The sequence below is a fragment of the Mytilus californianus genome, unplaced genomic scaffold (assembly GCF_021869535.1).
Source record: "Mytilus californianus isolate M0D057914Y unplaced genomic scaffold, xbMytCali1.0.p SCAF_4, whole genome shotgun sequence".
Lineage (NCBI taxonomy): Eukaryota > Metazoa > Mollusca > Bivalvia > Mytilida > Mytilidae > Mytilus > Mytilus californianus.
Genome location: NW_026262690.1, coordinates 93,940,096 through 93,963,709, shown reverse-complemented (window position 1 = coordinate 93,963,709; position 23,614 = coordinate 93,940,096). Strand labels below are relative to the sequence as shown.

At 31.7% G+C, this 23,614-nt stretch overlaps 2 protein-coding genes across 2 annotated transcripts in view; one reads left to right on the top strand and one right to left on the bottom strand.

Moving 5' to 3' along the window:
* LOC127698854 (aftiphilin-like) overlaps positions 1–23,614 on the top strand; it is a 538,231-nt gene that overhangs the window by 464,047 nt on the left and 50,570 nt on the right. The window lies entirely within an intron of this gene.
* Positions 9,080–11,896, bottom strand: LOC127737148 (uncharacterized). Its single transcript, XM_052247681.1, has one exon. The coding sequence runs from the start codon at positions 11,894–11,896 to the stop codon at positions 10,196–10,198; it is 1,701 nt and encodes a 566-aa protein (XP_052103641.1). The 3' UTR covers positions 9,080–10,195.

Genomic DNA, 23,614 nt, shown 5'->3' with positions numbered 1-23,614 from the left:
TATTACTTTCAAACGAATGACTGACTTTAAATTATTGAATTGTAAATTTGAACTTGGACGCGGGTGTTAAGAAAACAATTTTTATTCTTGCTAAACTTTTTTCAACACGAAGGGATCTGACAAACGAGGTAACGATATGGCGTATACTTAGAGAGTGATTATAGAAAAAAAACTTTTTGAAGTATATATTAACCAATAACACTTTATAAACTTCGATAGGAATGCTTTGAAAGCCAGCCTTGTATTAATACTCACAAATTTGAGCAGCTGTATGACCAAAAGGGACATAAAAGTCATAGTAAAATGTTCAACTTTGCCTGAAGTAGTTGAAACTAAATTTTCATGATAATTTCCTCATTTATTAAAAGGCATTTTTTACAATATTATAAATCATGTCATTACTTATGCACTTACTACTGAGGTACCAAAATGTCATTTTTAATGTAGTGTTTACATATAATATAAATATATGTTAAGTGCCAATCTGTCTTAGAATCAGGCAGTGGTGAAAACATGACAAACTCAAGTTGATATTAATTTATGTTCAAAATGTATAATGGTGCACGAATATAACACTCGTTTCCTTTTCCTGTCCTGGTAATTTAAGATATAATTTGGTTGAAACGCACGAGAAATTTACAATTAAGGAGAGCTAACTGCGTAATTTGCTATCATTCTAACTAAAAATTTTCTAGAGATTTCTCGAATTACAAGACACGCAAAAACGAAAGACCTACCATTTCTAACTCAGGATGAGGGTAACTTCAAAATAGGATGGTTAGGTCGGTGGGTTTTTTTCGGCCATGTTTTGATTTTTTTCAAAATTACCTGGTCTTACAAAGACTGGCACTTAAAAAAACATCAAAATCTGAAGGTTTATATAACTTACTTGGATGTGAATATCAAAACAATAATATATTTCTAACGCTTTCGAAAATCTTTCCATAAATTTATACAATAGAAATTATTCAATGTTCAAAAGAAATTTGATACAAATTGCAAATTGTACATTTTTTGTCAAATTTTGCATTAAACGACATCCATTACCATTGTTTGAACGATCTTGCATAGCTTCACATACATTAGATATTTTTGCTTTTTAAGAATGCCCCTCTTTTGTTTTTTTACGAATACTCACAATACGCCAAAATTAATGAATATTACATACCTCTACCATCAGTAGTCGGCGGCGTCAACATTTAGATTCAGTATGTCGTTAAAGATTTTTTTTTACATTTATTATCTTTGTAAAACCTACATTGAATTTTAGCAATAAACAAATTTAAACTATATTACGTTTTACAGTCTTTTTTCTCCTTTTTGTATCTTTTAAAAAGAGGTTAAGTAACAGAATTTTAACCCCGTGTTACGTAACCATTTGTTAAATGATTTAACCCTTGGTTATATTTTACTAAAGAAGACCAGCTGGGTCCTGGTGTTAACGTGTGTTAGACGTCAATCACGTTGGCAAATCTTTATAGAATTTTATGATACTTTGGAAAAAGCTTTCGTCTAAGAAAAACTCATCAGTGAGGCTCGAATAAAAAAAAATTAAAAAGGCCAAATAAAGTAAGTTGAAGAGCACTGAGGATCAAAAATTCCTAAATACAGCTAAGGTAATCAAATCCTTGGGGTAGAAAATTATTAATATTTCAAACAATGCAAAGTTTTGTACAGTTAATTGATTCTATAACTAGATCATTGAGAAGAAATCGAACCCTCAATTATATACAACTACAATCTTGAAGATCTCTATGGCAAGCCGTTCTCGTCAAAACTATGTTTAAACCATTTTTTCGAAAAATTTACACACTGAGAATTAAAAAAAAACACACACTGAGATTAAAAAACCTAAAAACACACACTGAGAATTAAAAATAACACACTGAGATTTCATAAAAATGCACTGAGATTACAAAAAATGAAAAACACATACTGAGAATTGAAAATTACTCACTGAGAATTGAAAACTACACACTGAGAATTGAAAATTACACAATGAGATTTCAAAAAGACACGCTGAGGTGAAAAATAAACTGAAAAACACAAACTGAGAATTTGAAATTACACAATAAGAATTTAAAATTACACACTGAGATTTGTGCGCACTTTTTATGCGCACATATCTAATTAGCATACTTAATCTGAATCTATTACAAGCTTAAAACAACTAGGGGACAGAACTCGTTAGTCCTTCAATTTGGCGCTAAATATTTTATAAAAAACATTAAAAATACAACGTATAGAAAAACTACGTTATTAAAGACCAATAGAACAAGAAAAATACCCACTTACTCTCATTACAAAATATAACCAAATGGTGAAAAACTTTATTAAAATTATTAGAAAACATTGGAACAATCTGCAAAAATACAAACAATGCAGTGAATTTTTTTCCCAAGTGCCTATTATAGTATATATACGTAACAAAAATATAAAAGATTACCCTGCAAATCAGGGTAACAGTTGAAAGACTTTGGAAAAGTCACCACAATTAAACAGTTTTAAGCAAAAAATCCCGTTTTACTGTTATTAGAAATCTGAATTATAGGCAACAAACTTATGAATATGAGTTAGCAAAAAAAGTTGTTAAGTCTTGAAATTTATTATGAATGTTGGTTGTAGGAACCGCATTTCATTATAATGACAAGAGTTCGGGAGACCAAGATATTAATCTGTTGAATTATTCATCTCATGAATATTCATTAGTAATTTGCATATTAATCTCAGTGTGTATTTTTTAAAACTCAGTGTGTAATTAACAATTCTCTGTGTGTGTTTTTCAATTTATTTCATCTCAGTGTGTCTTTTCAAAATCTCAGTGTGTAATATTAAATTCTCAGTGTGTGTTTTTCATTTTTTTAAATCTCAGTGTGTAATTTTAAAATCTCAGTGTGTAATTTCGATTTCTCAGTGTGTTATTTTAGGTTCTTAAATCTCAGTGTGATTTTTTTAATTCAGTGTGTAATTTTTTCGAAAAAATGGTTTAAACATAGTTTTGACGAGAACGGCTTGCCATAGATCTCCTAGTTGCTTACATTAGAACAGTTTAGAAATTAGAAGATACAGTAGTTTACGGATGTTTAAACCACATCAATCCATTAAGAAAATAACAATCAAGAAAAAAAATAAGGGAATTGTATGAACTCTGAAAGGAGCGATACCCTGTAAGTGAGGGTAATATTAGATAAATAATTATATCCATAACTATGAACTAGGCTTCTATGAGACAGCCAACTGTCAATCGATAACACCTAGGAGGTCAACTTATGCTGATTTATTGCTTCAAGGAAATTATAGGAAATTTCAAATATTGCTACATAAATGAACATTGTTATCTAAATTTCAAATATATCTGTCAATAATGAGTAAAAAAAAATCAAGTCAGTATGTTAGAAAATATGTGCATGATATGGAGCAATTGACCCAGAATTAAAAAGATGTGACTGGTGCATTGGTCTAAGTCCTTGCAGGAACGTCATCACCACTCTATCTTGTTGAAAACCCATATTTCAAAAGTAATTTTTAATGATTTGGATCCTCGGTATGAGCTTCCATATAGAAAACAACTGTTCAAAACATAACATTTAGAAACAATGGTTTTGTAAAGTTCTAATTTTCGATCTACTAAAAATATGTTGATCAGCATAATTGTGTTTAACTTTCTTACGTTATTTTCTTTTTAAATTTTGTAGCATGCAATTGACAGTAATTAAAAAGTGATTTATAGTCACTTTTGATAAAGTTGCAAAAATCAGTGTTATCGATTAATTATCGATTACACCAAAATCCTTTAAGTAATCGATTACTTTTGACAGTAATCGTGCTCATCCCTGATCTGGACACATGTGCTGGATTATATAGCGTAAAGTACATGTAAATTTGTACGGTTATGAGAAGGAGAAGTTCTTGTTTGCTTTATGCTATGTCCAACATTACCTCAAGCAAAAATTTTAAGCAATTGTGTTGTAGTTTCCAAACTTGATAAAAAGGCGTTACATTTTATTGTATATGCAAATAAGTATACTGAATAAAGATATCAGTTAAGGCCACACCGAAATTAATTTCTTTCTATTCTGACTCGAGAAAGTTTCTTTATCGACAAAGTTTGTACTAAATACGGTATATACTATCAACGACAAAAACTTTTTTTATTGACGTCATTGTCAATTTACTATCTACTACACCTTTTTTGTTGGTGTCTTTGTTAGATTAAATTGTATGTTTGTTTGAAGTTTTTAGTCGATTGTGTTGTATGTCTGTGATGTATGTTTACAAAGTTTGGGCTGCTCGATCCCAATTATTGTCACATTAACCCATTTTGTCTGTTTGTGTTGCTCACCCAATTTTGTCAATAAAACGGAACTGTAAACAACTGTCATACAAGTGTGAGGTTAACTTAACTATAAAACCAGGTTTAACCCACCATTTTCTTCGGAAAATGCCTGTTCCAACTTACGAATATAACTGTTGTTTTTTACTTGTTTCGTTCATTGAAAGCGTTTGATTTTGTCAGTTTTTAAGGACTTCTCTTATTTGAATTTACCTTAGAGTTCCGTATTTGTGTTATACTTTTTCACTAACTTCTAACATTTCTAGGTAGCATTTTTTCAAACAACCACCACATTAATCATCATTTTTAAGCTGGGCTTCAAAGTTATTGTGTACCTACTTTAGGAGCGGTGTGAATCAGATGAGGATATTATAAAAATCCAAAGATCTGTTAGAGTGCATAAAATCTAAGCCTCTTTCCTCTTGCAATAGTGTAAAAAACATATGTCTTTTCTACCCTTACGGCAATTTTTCCCAATTCCAAACCGAAAATCAGATTAAAAGAATTGGTCCTGCTTTGTTTCATGAAAAAGAAAGGCCAATGTAAATACAAGTATCTTGTCTTAGGGAGGATAAATCTTACTCGGATTCAAACAAAAAATTCTCTGTACATTATCAAGATGCTTGATTTCTTGATAGACAACATATTTGTTACGTTAAAAGGACGTAGTTTTTCAACAATTAATCGGCATTTCCATGGGAACATCATAAAAATATTTAAGTTTCGATCCCTATTTGCATAACTATAATATAAATCTTTTGTGTAGTATTTGCTTTAATCTTTTTAAAATTCTAAAAAATTGTTTTAAATTCTTCAACCTTATGTCGACGAAAGACAATTTTTAAACTAAAACTTTTAAAAAGCTGTATATTTGCAGATAGCGATAGCGATATTTTGGGCAACTGTTTGAGTTGCTATGAATAGCCGTTTAATTAGCAATTTGCGTGATTGTGGTCAATTGGTGATATCAATGACTTCCTCAACATTAAGTAAAGGATAAATAAACAATTTAATGACAAACAAATATTTAGTTTTCAATCATTTTCATTATTTTTACTGGAACTTCTGGAAATCGGCACTTTTCCAGAATTGGGACTGCGACACCAGCAATGACAAACATTATGGTACAGGTAATCTATCTAATCCTTCCTGCAGCATGGTGAATGTATTGAATATTTTCAACTCTGTTCCCCGACGTAGACGCAGTCATTGTCATCGTTTTTATACATCACATAATTTTAATGATGTCTATATAATTGACCTTCTGCAATTTATACTAAAGTCGTTGGGTATTTATTACATTCACACGAAGATTTATTCACTACCACTTTCAAACTTCATTCTCTGTACAACTTATGTTTGGAAACCACTGTTACAAATACCCATTCAAACCAATACAAACTTACATAGGTCATCTCGGATAATGCAGGTCACAAACTTTTCAGACATTTTCGCATTGGACAAGATGAAAAGCAGAAAAGATCCTTTCTAAAACTTTCCTTTGCCAACAAAGGTCTCGATGCCGTCAACTTTGGGAATATATTCTTCATCATTAATCAGTTATATCGAAAATACCCTCCTCCTATAAATATAAGCCTGTACCTCTCATCTTTTATACCTATACCAAATCAATTGCGAATAAAATTTTCAACTACAAACACGTGTTGCAGGATCACAGTATTGACGACTTCAGGTCTAAACATCCTGATTGCGCTTGTGCAAGTTCCCCATTCATATATAATCTATCTAGCTGGCAACATTATTACTGGTGACCTGAATATTGTCAATAATACTTCTATGCGAAATGTGTTATCAAAAGGCCCGAAATATCGTGAGCCTAGATCCATCATTTTGAAACCCAACTTTAAAATCCTGATTTGAGGATAATGCTAGGCAATGGGCTAAACGCGAAAAGAACATGTCGATACTCTTTCAAAATGGGTGTGGATCGTTGATACAAATTAGAATTAAAAAAAAACTGAATGGGTCAATGAACCGACATGCTATCGATCTCTTAAGACCCAAAGCACCTGTCCTTCCTTCCTCTCTGACAAATATGTTGCTGTCACCGCAGATAAATTCCAAAACAACATCGTCTTGTGTGTAAATCACATTATGTAAACTTCTTGATAAAGGAACTGTCACTTGGAAAATCAACATATACTCCTACGACACTTACCTAAGAAGAAATCTTGAATAATCATAGTCTGTTCTATTTTTCTTGGAATTTCAACCAAAGATGAATAATTGGATCTTCTTTAACTGTATTGGATACCTAAATTACATAATTGTCCTTACAATCAACGTTATTTTGCTGGGTCTTCCAAGTGCTTCTCGAAACCTCTTTCTAGATCATTTACATCAATTTTTTTCAGCAATCAAAGCCGGGTTTCAGAGTTTTGGTGAACCTACCGACTCTAGAGGTTGCATAAATCAGATTTGGATACTAAAAAATGCAAAAATCTATAAAAAGAGTATATACAATCAAAGATTCTGTTCTCTTGCAATAGTATTATAACAGTCAACTTTTCTACCCTTTATACAAGTACTATCCATTTCAAAGTAAAAATAAAACAAATTCAATGAATTCGTCCTGCTTTGTATCAATAAAAATGAATGGCCAACGTAGATACAAGTTTGTTGTCTTATGGAGGGATAACTTGTATTTTGTAAACAAAAATTCTTTGAAACTGACATAATCAAGATGCTTGATTTCTTGTTTGACAACATATTTGTTACATAAGATCAACGTTTTTCCAAAAAATCATCGGCATCCCCATGGGAACTAACTGTGCTCCTCTTCTTGTCGACTTGTACCTTTTTTTCATATGAGGCTGTTTTATGTCTCGTTCAAATCTTTTAAGCCAACTGCAACTGATTTTTACAGTTTGTTCTTATGTAGTGTTGTTACACCACTGTCCCAGGTTAGGGGGAGTGTTACGCGCTAACAAACATGTTTTATAGCTTGCTGTTCGATGTGAGCCAAGGGTCCGTGTTGAAGACCGTACTTTAACCTATAATGGTTTACTTTTACAAATTGTGACTTGGATGGAGAGTTGTCTCATTGGCACTCATACCACATCTTCTTATATCTATAAACCCCGCCACATTTTGTGTGTGCCTGTCTCAAGTCAGGAGTAAATGAGATGATGTCAGCTTCCCAATTGTGAACTTTCTATGTAGCAACATTTCTTCAGCACCTGCATATGGAGTATATATCTCTCAGTTGAAACGATATTCAAGAGCTTGCATTTCCTTGACAGATGGTTGCTGCTTACAAGAAAGCTTTTACCTCCAAGAGTTCAAAGTGGTGTGGTTGAAATCGAATTTCAAAAATTATATGGACGCTATCACGAGTTGGTTGACAGTTATAGAATATCTGTTTCAGAGATGACGACGGATATGTTCCAATTGTCGTAACAACAACTCGTCTTCTTTTCCTCTAATATGACATATCAAATAAGATTAATCAGTGGGTTCGTACTTACATGAGCAATACGACGGATACCACATTTGGAGCAGGATCTGCTTACCATTCAAGAGCACCTCAGGTGACCCACAGTTTTTGCTGGGGTTCGTGTTGCTCAGACTTTAGTTTTCTATGCTGTTGTTTGTCTTTTGGACGTTATTTGTTTTTTGCCATGACATTGTCAGTTTGTTTTCGACTGAAGATTTTGATTATTTCTTTGGTATCGATCTTTTGCCCCTCTTTCAGATATTTTAAACTGAAACGTTCAAATAAAGTAAAATAATGATTTTCTTTTAGATAAAAAGGATAATGTATAACAGAATTAAAAGTGTCCTCACACTATTTTGTGCTACTCGTTTAACTTATTTGTCAATTTTGAGAAAAGAATTTAAGAAATTGCCACTCGTCCATTTTTAGCCCAAAAATGTGAAGAACAACACCAAAAAGGGTATCTTGGGTTTTTTTGCAATACTGCATAGGTGGCATCTATATAACTGGAATTTCCATAAATACTACGAAGTACAACAAAACACAACATGAACATTAATTTGGCTTTTCTGTCATACGTTCTTTATTTATTATATAACGTAAAATATTTTATTATATCTACAATTTATATTATACCAACTAAAGTATGATGGAAAAAATGCATAAAAAGCTTTCATCAGCATGATTTTCATTTCAGAGTTTTCTAAAATTTTGTCTAAAATGTAGGACGATAGACATTGATGCCATAGTCAATGTTATCAATAAGGCAGATACATTTGAATACATAGCTTTCATGAATTACTTCCAAACTAAACATATCTCTAGACCTAGAAAGTAACATCTTTCTCATTTGAAATGACAATCTTATTTCAGTTATTAAATTTCATTTTTGCTAAATGAATAACCATATTAATTTTTTTAAACCTCAAAAGATATTCGTAAACACGTGTTTTCCCATATATTGACTTAAAACATTTGAGAAAAACATATTCTAGTGTTAAATATAAAAAAAAATTAATGCAATGCAAATGTAGGTGACATATGCATATTTGTCGTCTCTTTATTTTAAAAATGATAAAACATATACTTAACCCATTGAAATAAAAATTTAACACGATGTTCTGTTTTTCAAACTCTTAGTCCTGTGATTGGATTCCATGTTTGCAATGTAACTAAAAAAAAACTGACAACAATGGGACACTGAAGTTTCATTACAACATTTACAGTTATCTCCCCTGAAAGGCATTCCTTTCCCTTAAAAGATTGTCTTTGAAATAGGAATGGGTAAAGGAAGATAAAAAAGTTTAAAATATTTTTTCTACGAATAACGCACAATTTGTTTTACAATGATTTCCAATGGTGAGAATAGACAACTCCTAGTGTTGATTAAAGTTCAGTTGATTGCAAGTTTTCCATTTTTTGGTGATTGTGGTGATGCCCATAACATACATACAATTTGCTGTTTATTGATAAGGTTTTGATAACTTTCCAAAATTTTAATTGTATTGTCGGTGCAAAGATTCACATGCTAGATAATTACTTGTTAATTCAATTTTTGTAAAAATGTTTCAAGAATAACTGGCGAATTGCAACCTGTTTAAAACTGCAATCATTTCAATAACTCAATACTGCAAATTCCTCAGGAATTGATCATTCTACTTTCTTTTTTGAAAAACCAGAAATTTTTAAGTTGACAGTAAATATCGAATAAAAACAGATTGATGATACAGAACAATTGATTCGGTTGAATGATTCGGATCAAATGGCAGTAAATCAACGGGTTTTTTTATGAGAAATTTATTTTCTTATAAATAATAATTGTTTTCCTTGTGTAATTCAGTTTGAAATTATTGAACATTTTACAACTTGGCTTCTAATGTTGTTTTTGTTTTTAAAATAGGGATACCTCCACGCAGGTATAATGGGAAGTAAAACTATCAGTTGACCTGAGAAAATTTCTTTTTTTATGAAATTGAATAGAGAAATTGATTTTTAAAATCTAAATTTTGCTTTTGTTGAAAAGTTATATAAACTTAATCGTCTTTACTAAGCCAACACAAGTAAAATGATAAGCGAGCATTTACCATAATAATTATGATGTGAATGTTTTAAAAAGTAGGTAAAAATTAGGGTTTTGACTCAAGTATTGGGATTCGTAAACATGGAAATGTGACTTTGCCAGCAGAGCACGGTGTTATGGACACATTCACGACATATTCTTGTCTTTCTTGAATTTTTCAAAACATTTTTGTTCCTACTTTGTTTCGGAAAGTTTCATTGAAATTTATTCAACTGTAAATACCGACATATTTAAAAAGGAGAAACACTTATGATATTTAGAACTGAAGCTTGCTACTGACAGAGACACTTAACACCTTTGATATTGTTCTGTAATAAGCATATTTTCAAATTCTAAAAACCAAAATATTTGGTCTGCCATCACTCATGTTGCATGAAACTACCATCATTCCTGTGTCTCTGTGTATGTCTATACCAACAGGAATGAAAATGGCATTAGCTTCTGATAGTATTGTCTTACTTGTTTTACCATCTTGTGACACCACTACAATTTTATTGGTTCCTAAAGAAGCCACATAAACAAAGCCATTAATGTCTAATGCAAGTCCACACGGAGATTTAATACCATTGTACATATATGTCCATAAAGGTTCCCCAGTCATTTTGTAACAACTTACTTTGTGTTCTCTCGCGTTAGTGCAGTAAACATTTTCTTTAAATAATGACATACAGTTTCCTCCAACTCCTTTTAAGATTTTATGAGACATATCTTTCAGATTTACTAAAGTACATTTTTCATCCAGAGTACCGTAAGTGCTGATTAACAAAATTTGACCGTCACTTGTTACTCCTTTACAGTTATGAGAGAGTTCGATTGTTTGGATGATTTTGTTCTTTTTTATACCAATCAGTGCTGATTGATTTAATGTTCCAAATGATATGGCTACTGAATTTTTTTTAACAATGCAAAGATCATATGGAGAGCTTTTGAATGTCACAACAATTCTCATAAAGATGCCATCTGTACTAAAAAGCAATAGCCGTTGTTGTCTGCCATCAAGAATTAAAATTTTGCCATCAGGTAATATTCGACAGGCATTCATTGCTACAGGGCAAACTCCTTTGGGCATTGTCACAGACTTTATTAATGATGGTTCAATATTTTCAATTCCAAGAAAAGCTGGAACTAAATGTTGAGCCTGGTCCTTTCTCCCGGCCTTAATTTGAACAGTAGAATAACTAGTTCTGATATTTATATCTCCAAATGATTTTACATCTTGTAGAATTGATTGTAAAGAAGATGATATTTTAATTTCTAAGTTGTTTTCTTTCAAGTGGCCACCACTCTCTACATCTTCTATGTATTTTGCTTCTTCAGATGTTGTTTTCTCAATTTCTCTCAAACCAATGTACATTTGTAATTTGGTGGCATATAGTGTCATATTGGAAAAATCTTCTTGCAGTTTACGTATTTTAACTGTTCGGTGTTCCATTTGTTTAAGAAGTGTTTTCATATTGACCTTCAGCTTTGAGTGTTTAATTTCCAGGTCTCCAAGAATTTGTTGTTCTAACCTGTCTATGTAATCATCTATCGACCTCCTCATTGTACGAATTTCTTCAATGGCTTTTGTTTTCTGAATGTTGTTTTTATCAATCATACTTTTTAAATACTGCAAAATATGTTCAAAGTTTTTCTTCAGATCCTTAATATCTTTTTCAAGTAGTTGGACAGAGGCAGAGGATTTGACATTTGTTATGATCTCGGACAGTGGCTTCAAATCCTGACATTTCTGGTGTTTGGTAACACATTGGACACAACAAGGACATGTATGGAAGGAACAATAGAGTTCAAACTCTTTTTTATGCTCTTGGCACTCGCCGCTTACGTCTTGCATGAATGCAGGTAGCTTCTGATAGTCTTCAGTAGACATGATTTTATGACATTTAGATGATGGTGACTTTTTGTGATGTTTGTCACAATCCATGCAAAGGAAAACCTCACATTCTCTGCACCATGTAACTGTCTGGTTTGATAAATCATCGTGTTGACAGAGTGTACATACATCTTTACAGGGTGATGATGCCATTGTCTTGTTATGTCTGAAATTCAATAGTTGATGACAAATATAACATGATTTGTTTCTGTTTATTATTGTGGATATACCAACTGGAAAACCTATACCTTATATACAAATGCCATATGTTTCTTTTTGGTGTATGTATATTTTCCTTGACATCTTGTGCAAAGCGTGAAGGAACTTTATTTATCGAAGCACTGAGGGGTATCACTTACATACCTGAATATATATATTTTTTTGATAAATTGCTTGACATGAGTATGGCTATGATGTTAAGAATGTTCATATCGGATTATAATGTTGTGTGTACTCTAGGTAGGGATGAAGCCTGCAATATATTTGAATATAGCTTCCCAGGCAATTACAGTCGAGTTATGATTGCAGAGAGTTTAGTTTTGAAAAAAATTTTAAAAAAAACTTTTTGTGTAGCTCTACCTTTGAAATTTTTTGTATAAGTTAAACTTCCAATATCTTCATGGTGGTAGTTCTCAAATTTTAAATTAGATAGCTAGAGTGCACGGCATGGTATTACCACTTTTTGTCCCTTGGATAGGAAAACATAAAAGAAAACCTTGTATTTTTTATATCAGTGATGATAATAATAGTATTAATGACTTTTACATTAAAATTAGAAATTTGCAAATTGCCATTATGATTACCTACGGAGTGTATGTCAATGAGACATCAACAAAATGACAAATACACAATAACAAAATGACACCAAGAGTTCAATACAGGTTTATCAACAATACACAAGTGTCTATACCAGATGTTTAGACAGCGAATAAAATCAACTTACAATATAAAATATCAGATAAAACACCTGTGTCCCTAACATAAACATCACAATATTCTATTAAAACTTTCGCCAACAGAAAAAAATACATTTCTTGCAAAGGAGTAGGCCCGATAAGACCCCATTTTGGCATTTTATTGGAAAGAATGATTACTTCTGTTAAATAAATATGGGCTGTTTTTGACAATACAATGCACATGCATCAGGTACTAGCATCATAAATTCATGCACAATTACTGAAATCTTCACAATTTTAGCATTTGTACTTATTTTTGGACGATTTTTGTCTAAGAGAGAGGCGAAAGATACAAAAGGGACATTCAAACATGTGGCATCCGTCATTTTGCTCATGTTAGTACAGACGCGGTTATAAGTTTAATTCTGTAAGTCACATTCGAGAAAAGGAGGGGCGGGGTTGTAGTAACGAAATAGGAATATATCCGCTGTCATCTATAAAACGGAAATTCCATATTGGACAACCAACTCGTGATGGCGTCCGTAAAATTTACGGAAGTGGCCGCACTTGTGTTCAGTCTCAATATTTACATTTATGTTGTATTTGATTATGATACATAACATATATAAAGTTTGATACTGAGCACAAATGCGGCAATTTCCATTTTAGAAAAAAAAACATCTGAAAGTGACGTTTTGTGGCATAGTTGATAGATTTTTAATATCTAAGCTTGAATTTAGGCGTTTTTAAGGACCAAGGTCAGTTGAAATCTCTTACATAAACTAAATGAATCGACTGAAAAAGACACTTAAAAATGTAAAAAATGTACTTCAAATTTGAGGCCAAAATAACCCCTTATCGGACCGTCTCCTTTTTAATCTATAAATTGTATTAATACTGTTCAGACAGAGTATAGAACAATACTGCTTTTTGTAAACTTTAAGGGCTCTCACCATTACCCCCTGACTATATCATAAAATTGTGAACGGAAACGGGGAATCAGCCGATTTTAGCGCAGTTCAAAGCATTCGTACAATTTTACAGTATCGAATGTATTTAACATTGTATTATAGAAATGACCATTGGTTATACTTGAGAAAAAAAATAATATCATGTGTTGTTTAAACATGTACAAAATATTTCCTGAAAATTAGATCCTTTCCTGTTTCTGTTTTAGTGGTTAACAGTTCTACTTTCTTTTTTAAGAATTGAGAGTTTTTGCTGCTTAGTTAATGCCATTTCATTTGTATAGTACACAATTTAATGTTATTATGTTTAGCTAGTGATAACTTTAATCTAGACAGCAAATAAAATCAACGGAAAATATAAGAAATCAGCCAAATAAAAGAAGTCGTATAAGGACATATAACTAAAACTTTCGCCCTATTAAAAAAATCTAATTTCTATCAAATTCATTAATTTATAAATGTTATTAACACAGTTCAGAAATAGTTCAAGAACTATACGTTTTTTTTTGTTTTTTTTTTCAAATTTCAGTCTTAACATTCCTCCTCCTCAGTTGATTTTAGCAGCTTAAAATGTCAAAGTTCAAAGTCTTCATACGATTTTATAGTATTGAATGTATAACACATTGTAGTAAAGGAAAGGTCGTTAGTTGAACTTGACAATGATATCATGTGTTGTTTAAATAGGTACAAAAATATTTTCTGAAAATTTAAAATGTGTTAAATACCCCATTTTGATTCTGTTTTATTGGTAAACATTTCTACTTTCTGTCTTAAAGAATTGAGATTTGCTGCTTTTTTGCCATTTCATTTTACATTAGAACAGCTGACATAAAAAAAAATCAGCATCCTTTTGTTTTGAACATCTTTTTAAACATTCTTACCATAAGTATTCTGAATTCGGGATTTTATCACAAAAGTATGTTGTACAGGGAAGATAGAGTCCAGAAACAGGGACACTTACCTGTTACTATATTTATTGGTTCTCTCTCATTCATTGGATGAGGTTCAGATTGCAAGGTCAAGATGTCAGTCAGATAGAATTCCTTCGGTGTCTTCCCGATTGTCCCACTATTTAAGATTACAGGTAAAAAAGTAATGAAATTTTGTGTGACAATCGGAAATATGTTTGTGGGACAATTGGGAAGTTTAAATGTGGGACAATCGGGAAGTGTTTTGAAAGTGATTAATTTGTTTGTATAGGGTAGAAGGATTAGTTACAGGCAAACTATCAGTGTAAATTATAAAATATGAAATAAAGATGAACAAATAATCATGAATATTTACATATTTCATTTTGCACAGAATAGGTACAATTTTTGCTAATTTGCTTTGTCTCTATGCCTTTTTGTGTTTCTTTGTTACATATTTGGTTTTTTTTTTCATAGTAATTAAGATTATAACACAATTTTGACTGCCGTACCCTTATTTTTGACATTTTTATCTATCATGTCTGTTTGTTTTGTTCACACATCGTTGTCAATATAATGGAATTTTGCGACTGCCATACAAGTGAGAGGTTAAGCTAGCTATAAAACCAGGTTTAATCCACCATTTTCTACATAAGAAAATGCCTGTACCAAGTAGGGATTATGACAGGTGTCATCCATTCGTTTGATGTGTTTGAGCTTTTGATTTTGCAATTTGAATATGGACTTTCCGTTTTGAATTTTCCTCGAAGTTCGGTATTTTTGTTAGTTTACTTTTTTTTAAGTATCATCAAACATAGAATATAATATTTAGTAAAAAAATATCACATATTAAGCACTACTCAGTTTTTCATCCTGTCTTGTGCAAAGTCATTTGTTTTTAGTTCATACCAGGCCAAGTTATTCATTTTCAAAATCCTCCTCTCCTCCCCCTTTCGAAATCAAATGGTCGTCTCATAGTTTGCTACTTCCGGTTAAGAAAATGTGATTTCCAGGCTCATATGATAGCTTTCTTTGCACTGATTCTAAAAATATATGGTTTAATATATATTTTATCTTAAATATGAGAGATAATTTGCTACTTCCGGTTAAGAAAATGTCATTTCTGGTTTCATAAGATAGCTTAATTTCCACTGATTCCGAAAATATATGGTTTCTATATACTTTTCCTTTTATATAAAGGAGATAATAAGCTACTTCCTGTTTAAGGAAGGCGACTTCTAGTGTCATTTAAAAGGTTATTGTATGCTGATTATAAAAATACATAGTTTTACATTTTTTTTCTTGAAATAGTGCAAAAAAAGCTACTTCCGGTTTTCACAAGGTCACTTCCGGTTGATATTTATCAAGGTCATGTGTCACCTAACCCTGTGCAAAATACACTATTACCGTGTTCACACTATGAAATCTGCTCCAGGTCGAAACCGGAATACTTAATCCGAACTAATTACCCCAGTTCACACTTAATATAAAAATAGCCCAGTTTGAGCATTTTCCCTCTCAACAAAAATAGAAAAATATTAGCCAAAATTGTAACCCGCATCTGTCCATTGTACACGTTTACATTCTTTTTCATCACAGTTGCATTATTTCAAAGTCTGAAATTCTTTATCGCACTCCTGATCAGCCACTTTCCGTGTTTTCAAATAATGTCCTTTTATCAAAATTGCACCCATTTTGTTCCTCAAAAAAATCTTATAGGTTTTCTGAAAGACTGAACAATTCGTACTCTCATCATTTGTCATTATGCAGGTCTTTCAACATTAAATACACTTATCCCTCTTGCTGCTGCTAATTTAATATGGTTATATTTCGTGTGCTAGAAAATATGGTCACGCCATTTACGACGTTATCAAAGATTTTTTTTTTTTAAGAGAAAGAAATTTAACTGTATTATCTTTGATGTTTTATTTGAAAGAGATATAGTCATGAACAGATGGCCCGGTTTTGCATAAATTAAAACAATACATAAATTTAATCCGGATTAACTAATTCGGGTCGAACCCGGTTTAAAAAGGCATAGAGGGCATTAGGCTTCATCATGTACCAAAATGAAGTTATATTCAATTTACCATAAATTTCAACATTTAAGGGCCAATAACTCCTATAAGGTATAATCAGATCGCTTCAGACTAAATGTACCATTTGTTCGTATGAACAATCCAAACATTTAACACCAGTTATTTTATATGTAGCTTTTATAGTATAAGATAAAATGCCAACACAAGCAAAGGCAAAATTTAGAAAATGACCTTGACCTTTGACCTTGACACAATTTTCATGTTGGTGTAACAAGGACCTCAAATCAAGATGCCCTATGTCTCTATCACTTACGGTCAATGAGTTACATTCATATATCACTGATGTCAATTACAAACGGGTAACTACGTCTCATATGGAGTCATAACATTGACCAAAGCATTCTGAGAATTGCGAAGGAGATGCACACACAAGAAAAACAGTGTGTCGGGAGATAACTCTTACAAAGAAATTATTTCGGTTTAGCAGGGTCAGCTTTAAATGTGCATGAACTGTTCGATAACATATACCAAATATCTAAGCGACATGTTGCGAAACAAAATTTACACGCAAGAAACAAATTTGGCGGAAGAAAAAAATAAATAATCAGAACAAATACAATAGGTCTTTCCACTAATTACAGTATTGATATTTGTTTTATATAAATAAACGTATCATTAAAGATATAATTCATAAATGTTATATTATTTGCTCAAAAGTGCATTAATCTGATGATATACAAAAAAAAATCATATTTTATACTTTTATAAAATTTATATCAAAACCATAATTAGCTGTAAATATCTGCAGACAAATTGTTCACATGCAATAATTAATTCTGGTTTTTTTAGCAAAACAAACAATAGATACCTTGTTTATATAAGAACATTTTACTTCATAAAATAATGTGGGACAATCAGAACTCTAAAATTTTAAAAAGTGGGACAATCGGGAATAAACCAATTTGCTTACCTCAACCATATTTCATGGTTCAGTGATGATCAAAGTTAAGTTTTCATGTCCGTATTGTAGATACTGTGATCATAAGGTTAGCTGTATTTGTGTTTTGGAATGATTGTAATTATGTACTTGTCTGTACTTGTCTGTATGGCATCTGACATTTACTTCATTTCATGATTCATGGTCAATGTTATGTTTTTGTGTTTAAGTCCTATTCTCAGATACTACAAGCACTAAGTGAACTATATTTGGTGTGTGGAATGGTGACAATAATTCAGATGTCTGTTTATGACACCTATGAAATTATGTCACATTATTTTTGTGAAAATTTACCTATTATTATCTTTTAGAAAAACTAAACTTTTTCGAAAAATCACAAATTTTGTAAAATTCTTTGTGTAAAAGCAAAAACTTTAGTTTAAGATTTTTTTAAATCAGTAATTTTGAGAAATTTATTTCTGTGGTAGGATAACAACTAAAATTGTTAAATCGGTACAGTATGTTATTCCGAATAGATTCCAGTTGTCAAAATTTGCATTAAAACTATTTATTTGCTAAACATACCAAAAATTTTAGAAACCATCTCTTTTATGTTAGGATTATATAGAAAATTAAACTGAGTATTATATGAAAATAAGGAGATGTGGTATGATTGCCAATGAGACATCTATCCACCAAAGTTCAAATGAAGTAGATGTAAGCAATAATAGGCAATCGTATCGTCTTCAACAATGAGAAAAACACATCCCATAAAGTCGGCTATAAAAGGCCCCGACATTAAAAATGGGAAACAATTCAATTGACAAAACTAACGGCCTAATGTATAACAAAAAATATTAACGAAAAATGAATATGACAGATATGAACCAACGACAACCAATGAACAGATCTGAGAGTACTCGCAGTTACTGCCAGCTAGTTCAAAGCCAATAACAACTAAAAAAAAAATCATAATACCTATATTTGAACTAATTCTCAAATGACAAAAAATGATTATTGTGAAATTGCAAAACAAAGTTATAAAAAATTAGTCTTTGTTCTAGAATCTGAAATTTACAGGTTACTAATTAAATCTTTACACACTGAAATATGGTTACCAATGATTCCCGTGTCTGTGTAAATATGTACAAATGAACTGAAAATTTTGGTTACATCTTGTGAACAGTTTATTCAAAAAAGGTATGTCTGGAGATTTGACAATATCATGGCTACTTATGTCATTTTTTATAAGGTGAGAGAGCTAATACAGTACCAGTATGATGGACAACTGTCATGATTAACAATCAATTATATACAAGGTTGATCTTTATTTGAATGTCCCATCCTCTTAAATGCCAATCATTATGATCAAACGACCAAATTACCCCCTTTTGGGTGTTAATTGAGCAGACACTTTATTACACAACTCAATCGACAATTCTTTACTTCCATATAATTCTAGATGCTTTCTATACAAACATTAATAATTACAGCTTCAATAATTTAAATTAAACAAAACGAAAACAAAATATAAAATCTGTATGAATGAAGATAACCAAAGGGCTCTATATATCACTGGTTAAATCAGTGTAATATTCATTTATTATAAATTAATAATTTAGGTTACAAATATCAGTAATTATCTTGAAACAATCGAAAAAATTATTAACCTGCATTAGCAAACTCATTACATGCAAAAGTTTGTTGTGTTCATTCCCCATCTTAATGTTTTACAATACAGTGTATTGTATTTTTGCACTTTTTCAAGTTATTAATGAACTCCTACATAATCAAATTAATTACCAAATGTTTTCGTTGCTGAAAAAGTACATTGACACAATGGCTCTTTCTGGAAAATATGATAAAAGAAATTTAAAAAAAACTGCATTGCAACATCCGTTGAGAATTCTCTTTCCGTTCGTATCAAATTTTAATGACAAATGATAAGGAAAAATAAGATCTAAAAAATCGATACACCATCTTAAAAGAATATGCCTCAAAAATGAAAAATTCTACGGAAGCGTATTTGCGGCACACATTTTTTTCTTTTTTTATTATTTCTTCCTATAACGCAAACCTTTGCGGAATAACGCAAATTCTTGCGAACTAACGCAAACATTTGCGGAATAACGGAAACAAAGGAAGAAATATAAAAAAAATATGTGCGGCGCTAATACGCTTCCGTAAAATTCTCCATCTTTTGACAATAGAATAATAATTTTATAGTAAGTTTATGGAAATGCAAATTATCCAATGCCACCATACCTTCAGTGTTATATATTTGCTTCCGAAATCAATAAAAAAAATCTTTTAAAAAGAAAAATAGTATATCTATGTTTGAACTCCAACGATCTTTACAAGGTTGATTTTGGGAAACACAAGGCTCAGTTCCAAGTTTTTCTACACGCTACGAGTAAAATTTATCAACTTTTTAAGAAGAATCCTTATCTGATAATTTTTTCTGTTACAAATAATGCACACTATAAACTTGAAACTTTGAATTTTATTTGATTATGATATGAAATTGCAATTTTAAAGACATTGTGATGCTAATTAGGAAACCAACTGTGATTGACTCACATTCAGCTCATTGTATCCTCTGAAAAGGAAATATTTCTTAAGAACTACGAAATGCAATTGTCGTCAATAATGCTTTATTAAACAAATTTTGTCTGCAAATACTTAAATATGATTTTAAAAGATTCATAATACTATTCCAATCTTTCCACCAGTAATTTCGATCTCTTTAATTTGAAATGGCAGCAAAATACATCAAAACCATACATACATTCATAGCTCGAATCTTAACATACTGGATATTCACCTCTGCAATTTCCTTATTTTTTTCCTGGTGTAAAATAATATGCTTTATCTGTTCTAATATTTCTGTTTCTCTCTGTGCCTCACACAAAAAGTGCAAAAAAAGGGGAGGTCCTGGTAGCGTCTGTCACTTTTAGTTCTTTACTCCAAATGATCCAAATGATCCTTGCAGCCAGCGTTTTATTTTATTTTAGCACTACTAGTATTAAAAAGTATCATAGAAACCTCTGATATCAAGTAAAAAAATCATTGTTCTGATTACCAATTGATTAAATTAACCTTATTTAAAACTGTGTTTTAATAACATAGACTTATTCTTGAGGGAATAACTATTTGATGAAACAAAATTTGTTAACTTCCATTTGGCTGAAGACGTGACCCTTTGTGTCATATTAACCCATTTAGAAGTTGGTATTATTAATTCTACTAATTGTATCTACATATGAGGAAATGATACATTTTTCATGCTTTCTGTTTGCCGAGTTTTTAAAATTTTACAACTCTCACTGTGCAAGGGAACTTTTTTTCAGATTTTATGTGTCTTTGATGAAAGGGAATGATCAGGCAATTGCATGAATCAATTAAATGCAGAAGCGCATGTCCAGACCAAGTATTAGTCCTGTTAATTTAATCTTATTAAAAAAAATTGCATATTCACCCACTAGCTCTAGTTAGCATTCAACAGTTATTTCTATTTTACAAAATTATTGGATGATAAAACAATTTTACATCTTGCTCACTAGGAACTGTTTATGTAAGTCCTGAAGTTTTCATTTTTTCCCTTGATTTGTATCTTCTTAATGAATTCACTTGATTTTAATATGGTAAACCTTTTATTCGGAATAAAGTCCATGAATAGATATGCATGACAAACATGTTGTAACTATTCTTTCTTAAAGAAGTTGTGATGCTATATGAATTCAGATATTCGAATATTTACGCACACAAAATCTCACCAAATATTAAAAAAAATACTACACCACCGTGAGATAAGAAAGCTTGACTCGGTACAGACACCAATATATCATAATATTCATTGGAGCATCTGTTGTATTCTTTCCATTAACCCAGTTGAAAATTGATTCGGATAATACTGGAATTTCAAAAAAGGTGGCTTCTATGTATGGCCAATGCTTTACAGAAATCTAGAACTACAAATAATAGTTAAACCCTGGCATTTAACAACTGATGGTGTTTAACACTTTAATGCGCTAAATGAAGGATTGCAGGTTACGGTGAATCCATATATCAGAGAAATTAAGAAAATTCCTCATATCATGTTGAAAAGACTTTATTTAGACTGCCATATCCAGTTTCACTTAGACCTGAACCTTTCTGTGAGGATCCATTCTACATGTTCTATATGCAGACCACAGAGATACAGCTTTCAGATACTGGGTGCCACATGTGGAGCAGGATCTGCTTACCCTTCCGGAGCACCTGAGATCACCCCCAGTTTTTGGTGGGGTTCGTGTTGCTTAGTCTTTAGTTTTCTATGTTGTGTCATCTGTACTATTATTTGTCTGTTTGTCTTTTTATTTTTGGCCATGGCGTTGTCAGTTTGTTTTCGATCTATGAGTTTGACTGTCCCTCTGGTATCGTTCGTCCCTCTTTTTCAGCATTCCTTTCCTTCAAATTCCATGAAAAAAAGGATGAACAGTCGTCAAAATTGACGCTTTCTATACCAGATTATCAACTTTGGGACAGCAGGCATAAACTTATCTGTTTTGGATGAATGAAATGGTAAATGTCACAAACCACATCGGTAACAAATCCAAGAAGTATTTGATTTTGATGAAACTTCATATCGCTCTGTTAGTCAGGCATACAAGTAGAATTTTTGTCAGTTGGACTTCAAAGTACCAAAGTGATAATCTTGTTATACTGGCATAATAAGGGTATGTCCTTGGTTCAAGCTATGGCATTGGATGCTTTTAGGAGGAAAAGTGGTGTGCTCATAATTATCTACATATATCTGAATGGCGTGACATGAAGAATTTGAATACCTATGGAGCTAGCATGTTGTGCTAATACAAAGCAAGAAATACTCACCTCGCTCATTGTTTTAATCATGAATATGCATGACTTGTTACAACTGGATGTTTAGCAGCAATTAGACAATCTTTATCGAAACTAAACCTACTTCTACCGTACGCTACAAATTTATAGTTTTGGAATACATCCGGCATATTTCCTTAAAAATGAACTCGAGGAGATAATATGCCACACCGAAGAACAAGTGATCAGTATTCGGAAGTTACTCATTGACAACAGATTTGTTGAATTTTGAGGTAGAAACAGGTTGTCGGTTTTCCCATGGGAACCAACTGTGCGCCTCTTTGTCGGCCTTTTCTTATTTCATATTAGTCTTAAATGAGTATAAAGTAGCCCAGTTATAAGATATACATATAGTGTACAACTTTTAATCACAAAGATGAAATAATAACATCGCTCCCTTCTCTTGTAGAGCACTTGCCTGGCACTTTTAAGGGGAAAAAATTGCTAACTCGTCTCAAAAAAAAGAGGGACGAAAGATACCAGAGGGACAGTAAAATTCATAGATCGAAAACAAACTGACAACGCCATGGCCAAAAATAAAAAGACAAACAGACAAATAATAGTACAGATGACACAACATAGAAAACCAAAGACTAAGCAACACGAACCCCATCAAAAACTGGGAGTGATCTCAGGTGCTCCGGAAGGGTAAGCAGATCCACATGTGGCACCCGTCGTGTTGCTTATGTTGTTTTGGAGCAAATATCCAAAGAACTAGATATCAGATTTATTTCCCTTTAAATGCAGGACTTTATATGTAAATGGAAATGGAGAACTGTCAAATTTATTTTGTATGTCAGATATCATTCTAATTTTTCCTGCAAAAATGGGAATTGATATGGCTTTAATGTAGTTGTGCCACGAATTGCAATGAATGTTCATACATTTGTTTACCATTATGCATGTAGATATTCATAATTATTTTTATTTTGGATTTGTTGTTTTTTTTACTTTGATCACCGAAAATCATAAACAGTTTATTAAAAGCACAATTCCTTCTACAAAATGCTTTAAAATGCAATGAAATTTTACACAGTTGTTGAAAGTTATGTGGAGATGTGCAAATCCTTTTGCTTTGCTAATTTTTTACTGATTTGTCACCTTAAATGAACTTGAATCATCAAAAAGTCGGAAATGTTTTATAGGCACGAATTCTGCAACGTATGCTATCCATACACCACAAAATATTTTAATGTATTTCTTTAGATTTGTGCGACGATACTAAAATAAGACAAGATGAAAATA

Coding starts and splice junctions, on each gene's coding strand:
- LOC127737148 (XM_052247681.1), bottom strand. CDS start 11,896: ATGGCATCATCACCCTGTAAAGATGTATGTACACTCTGTCAACACGAT.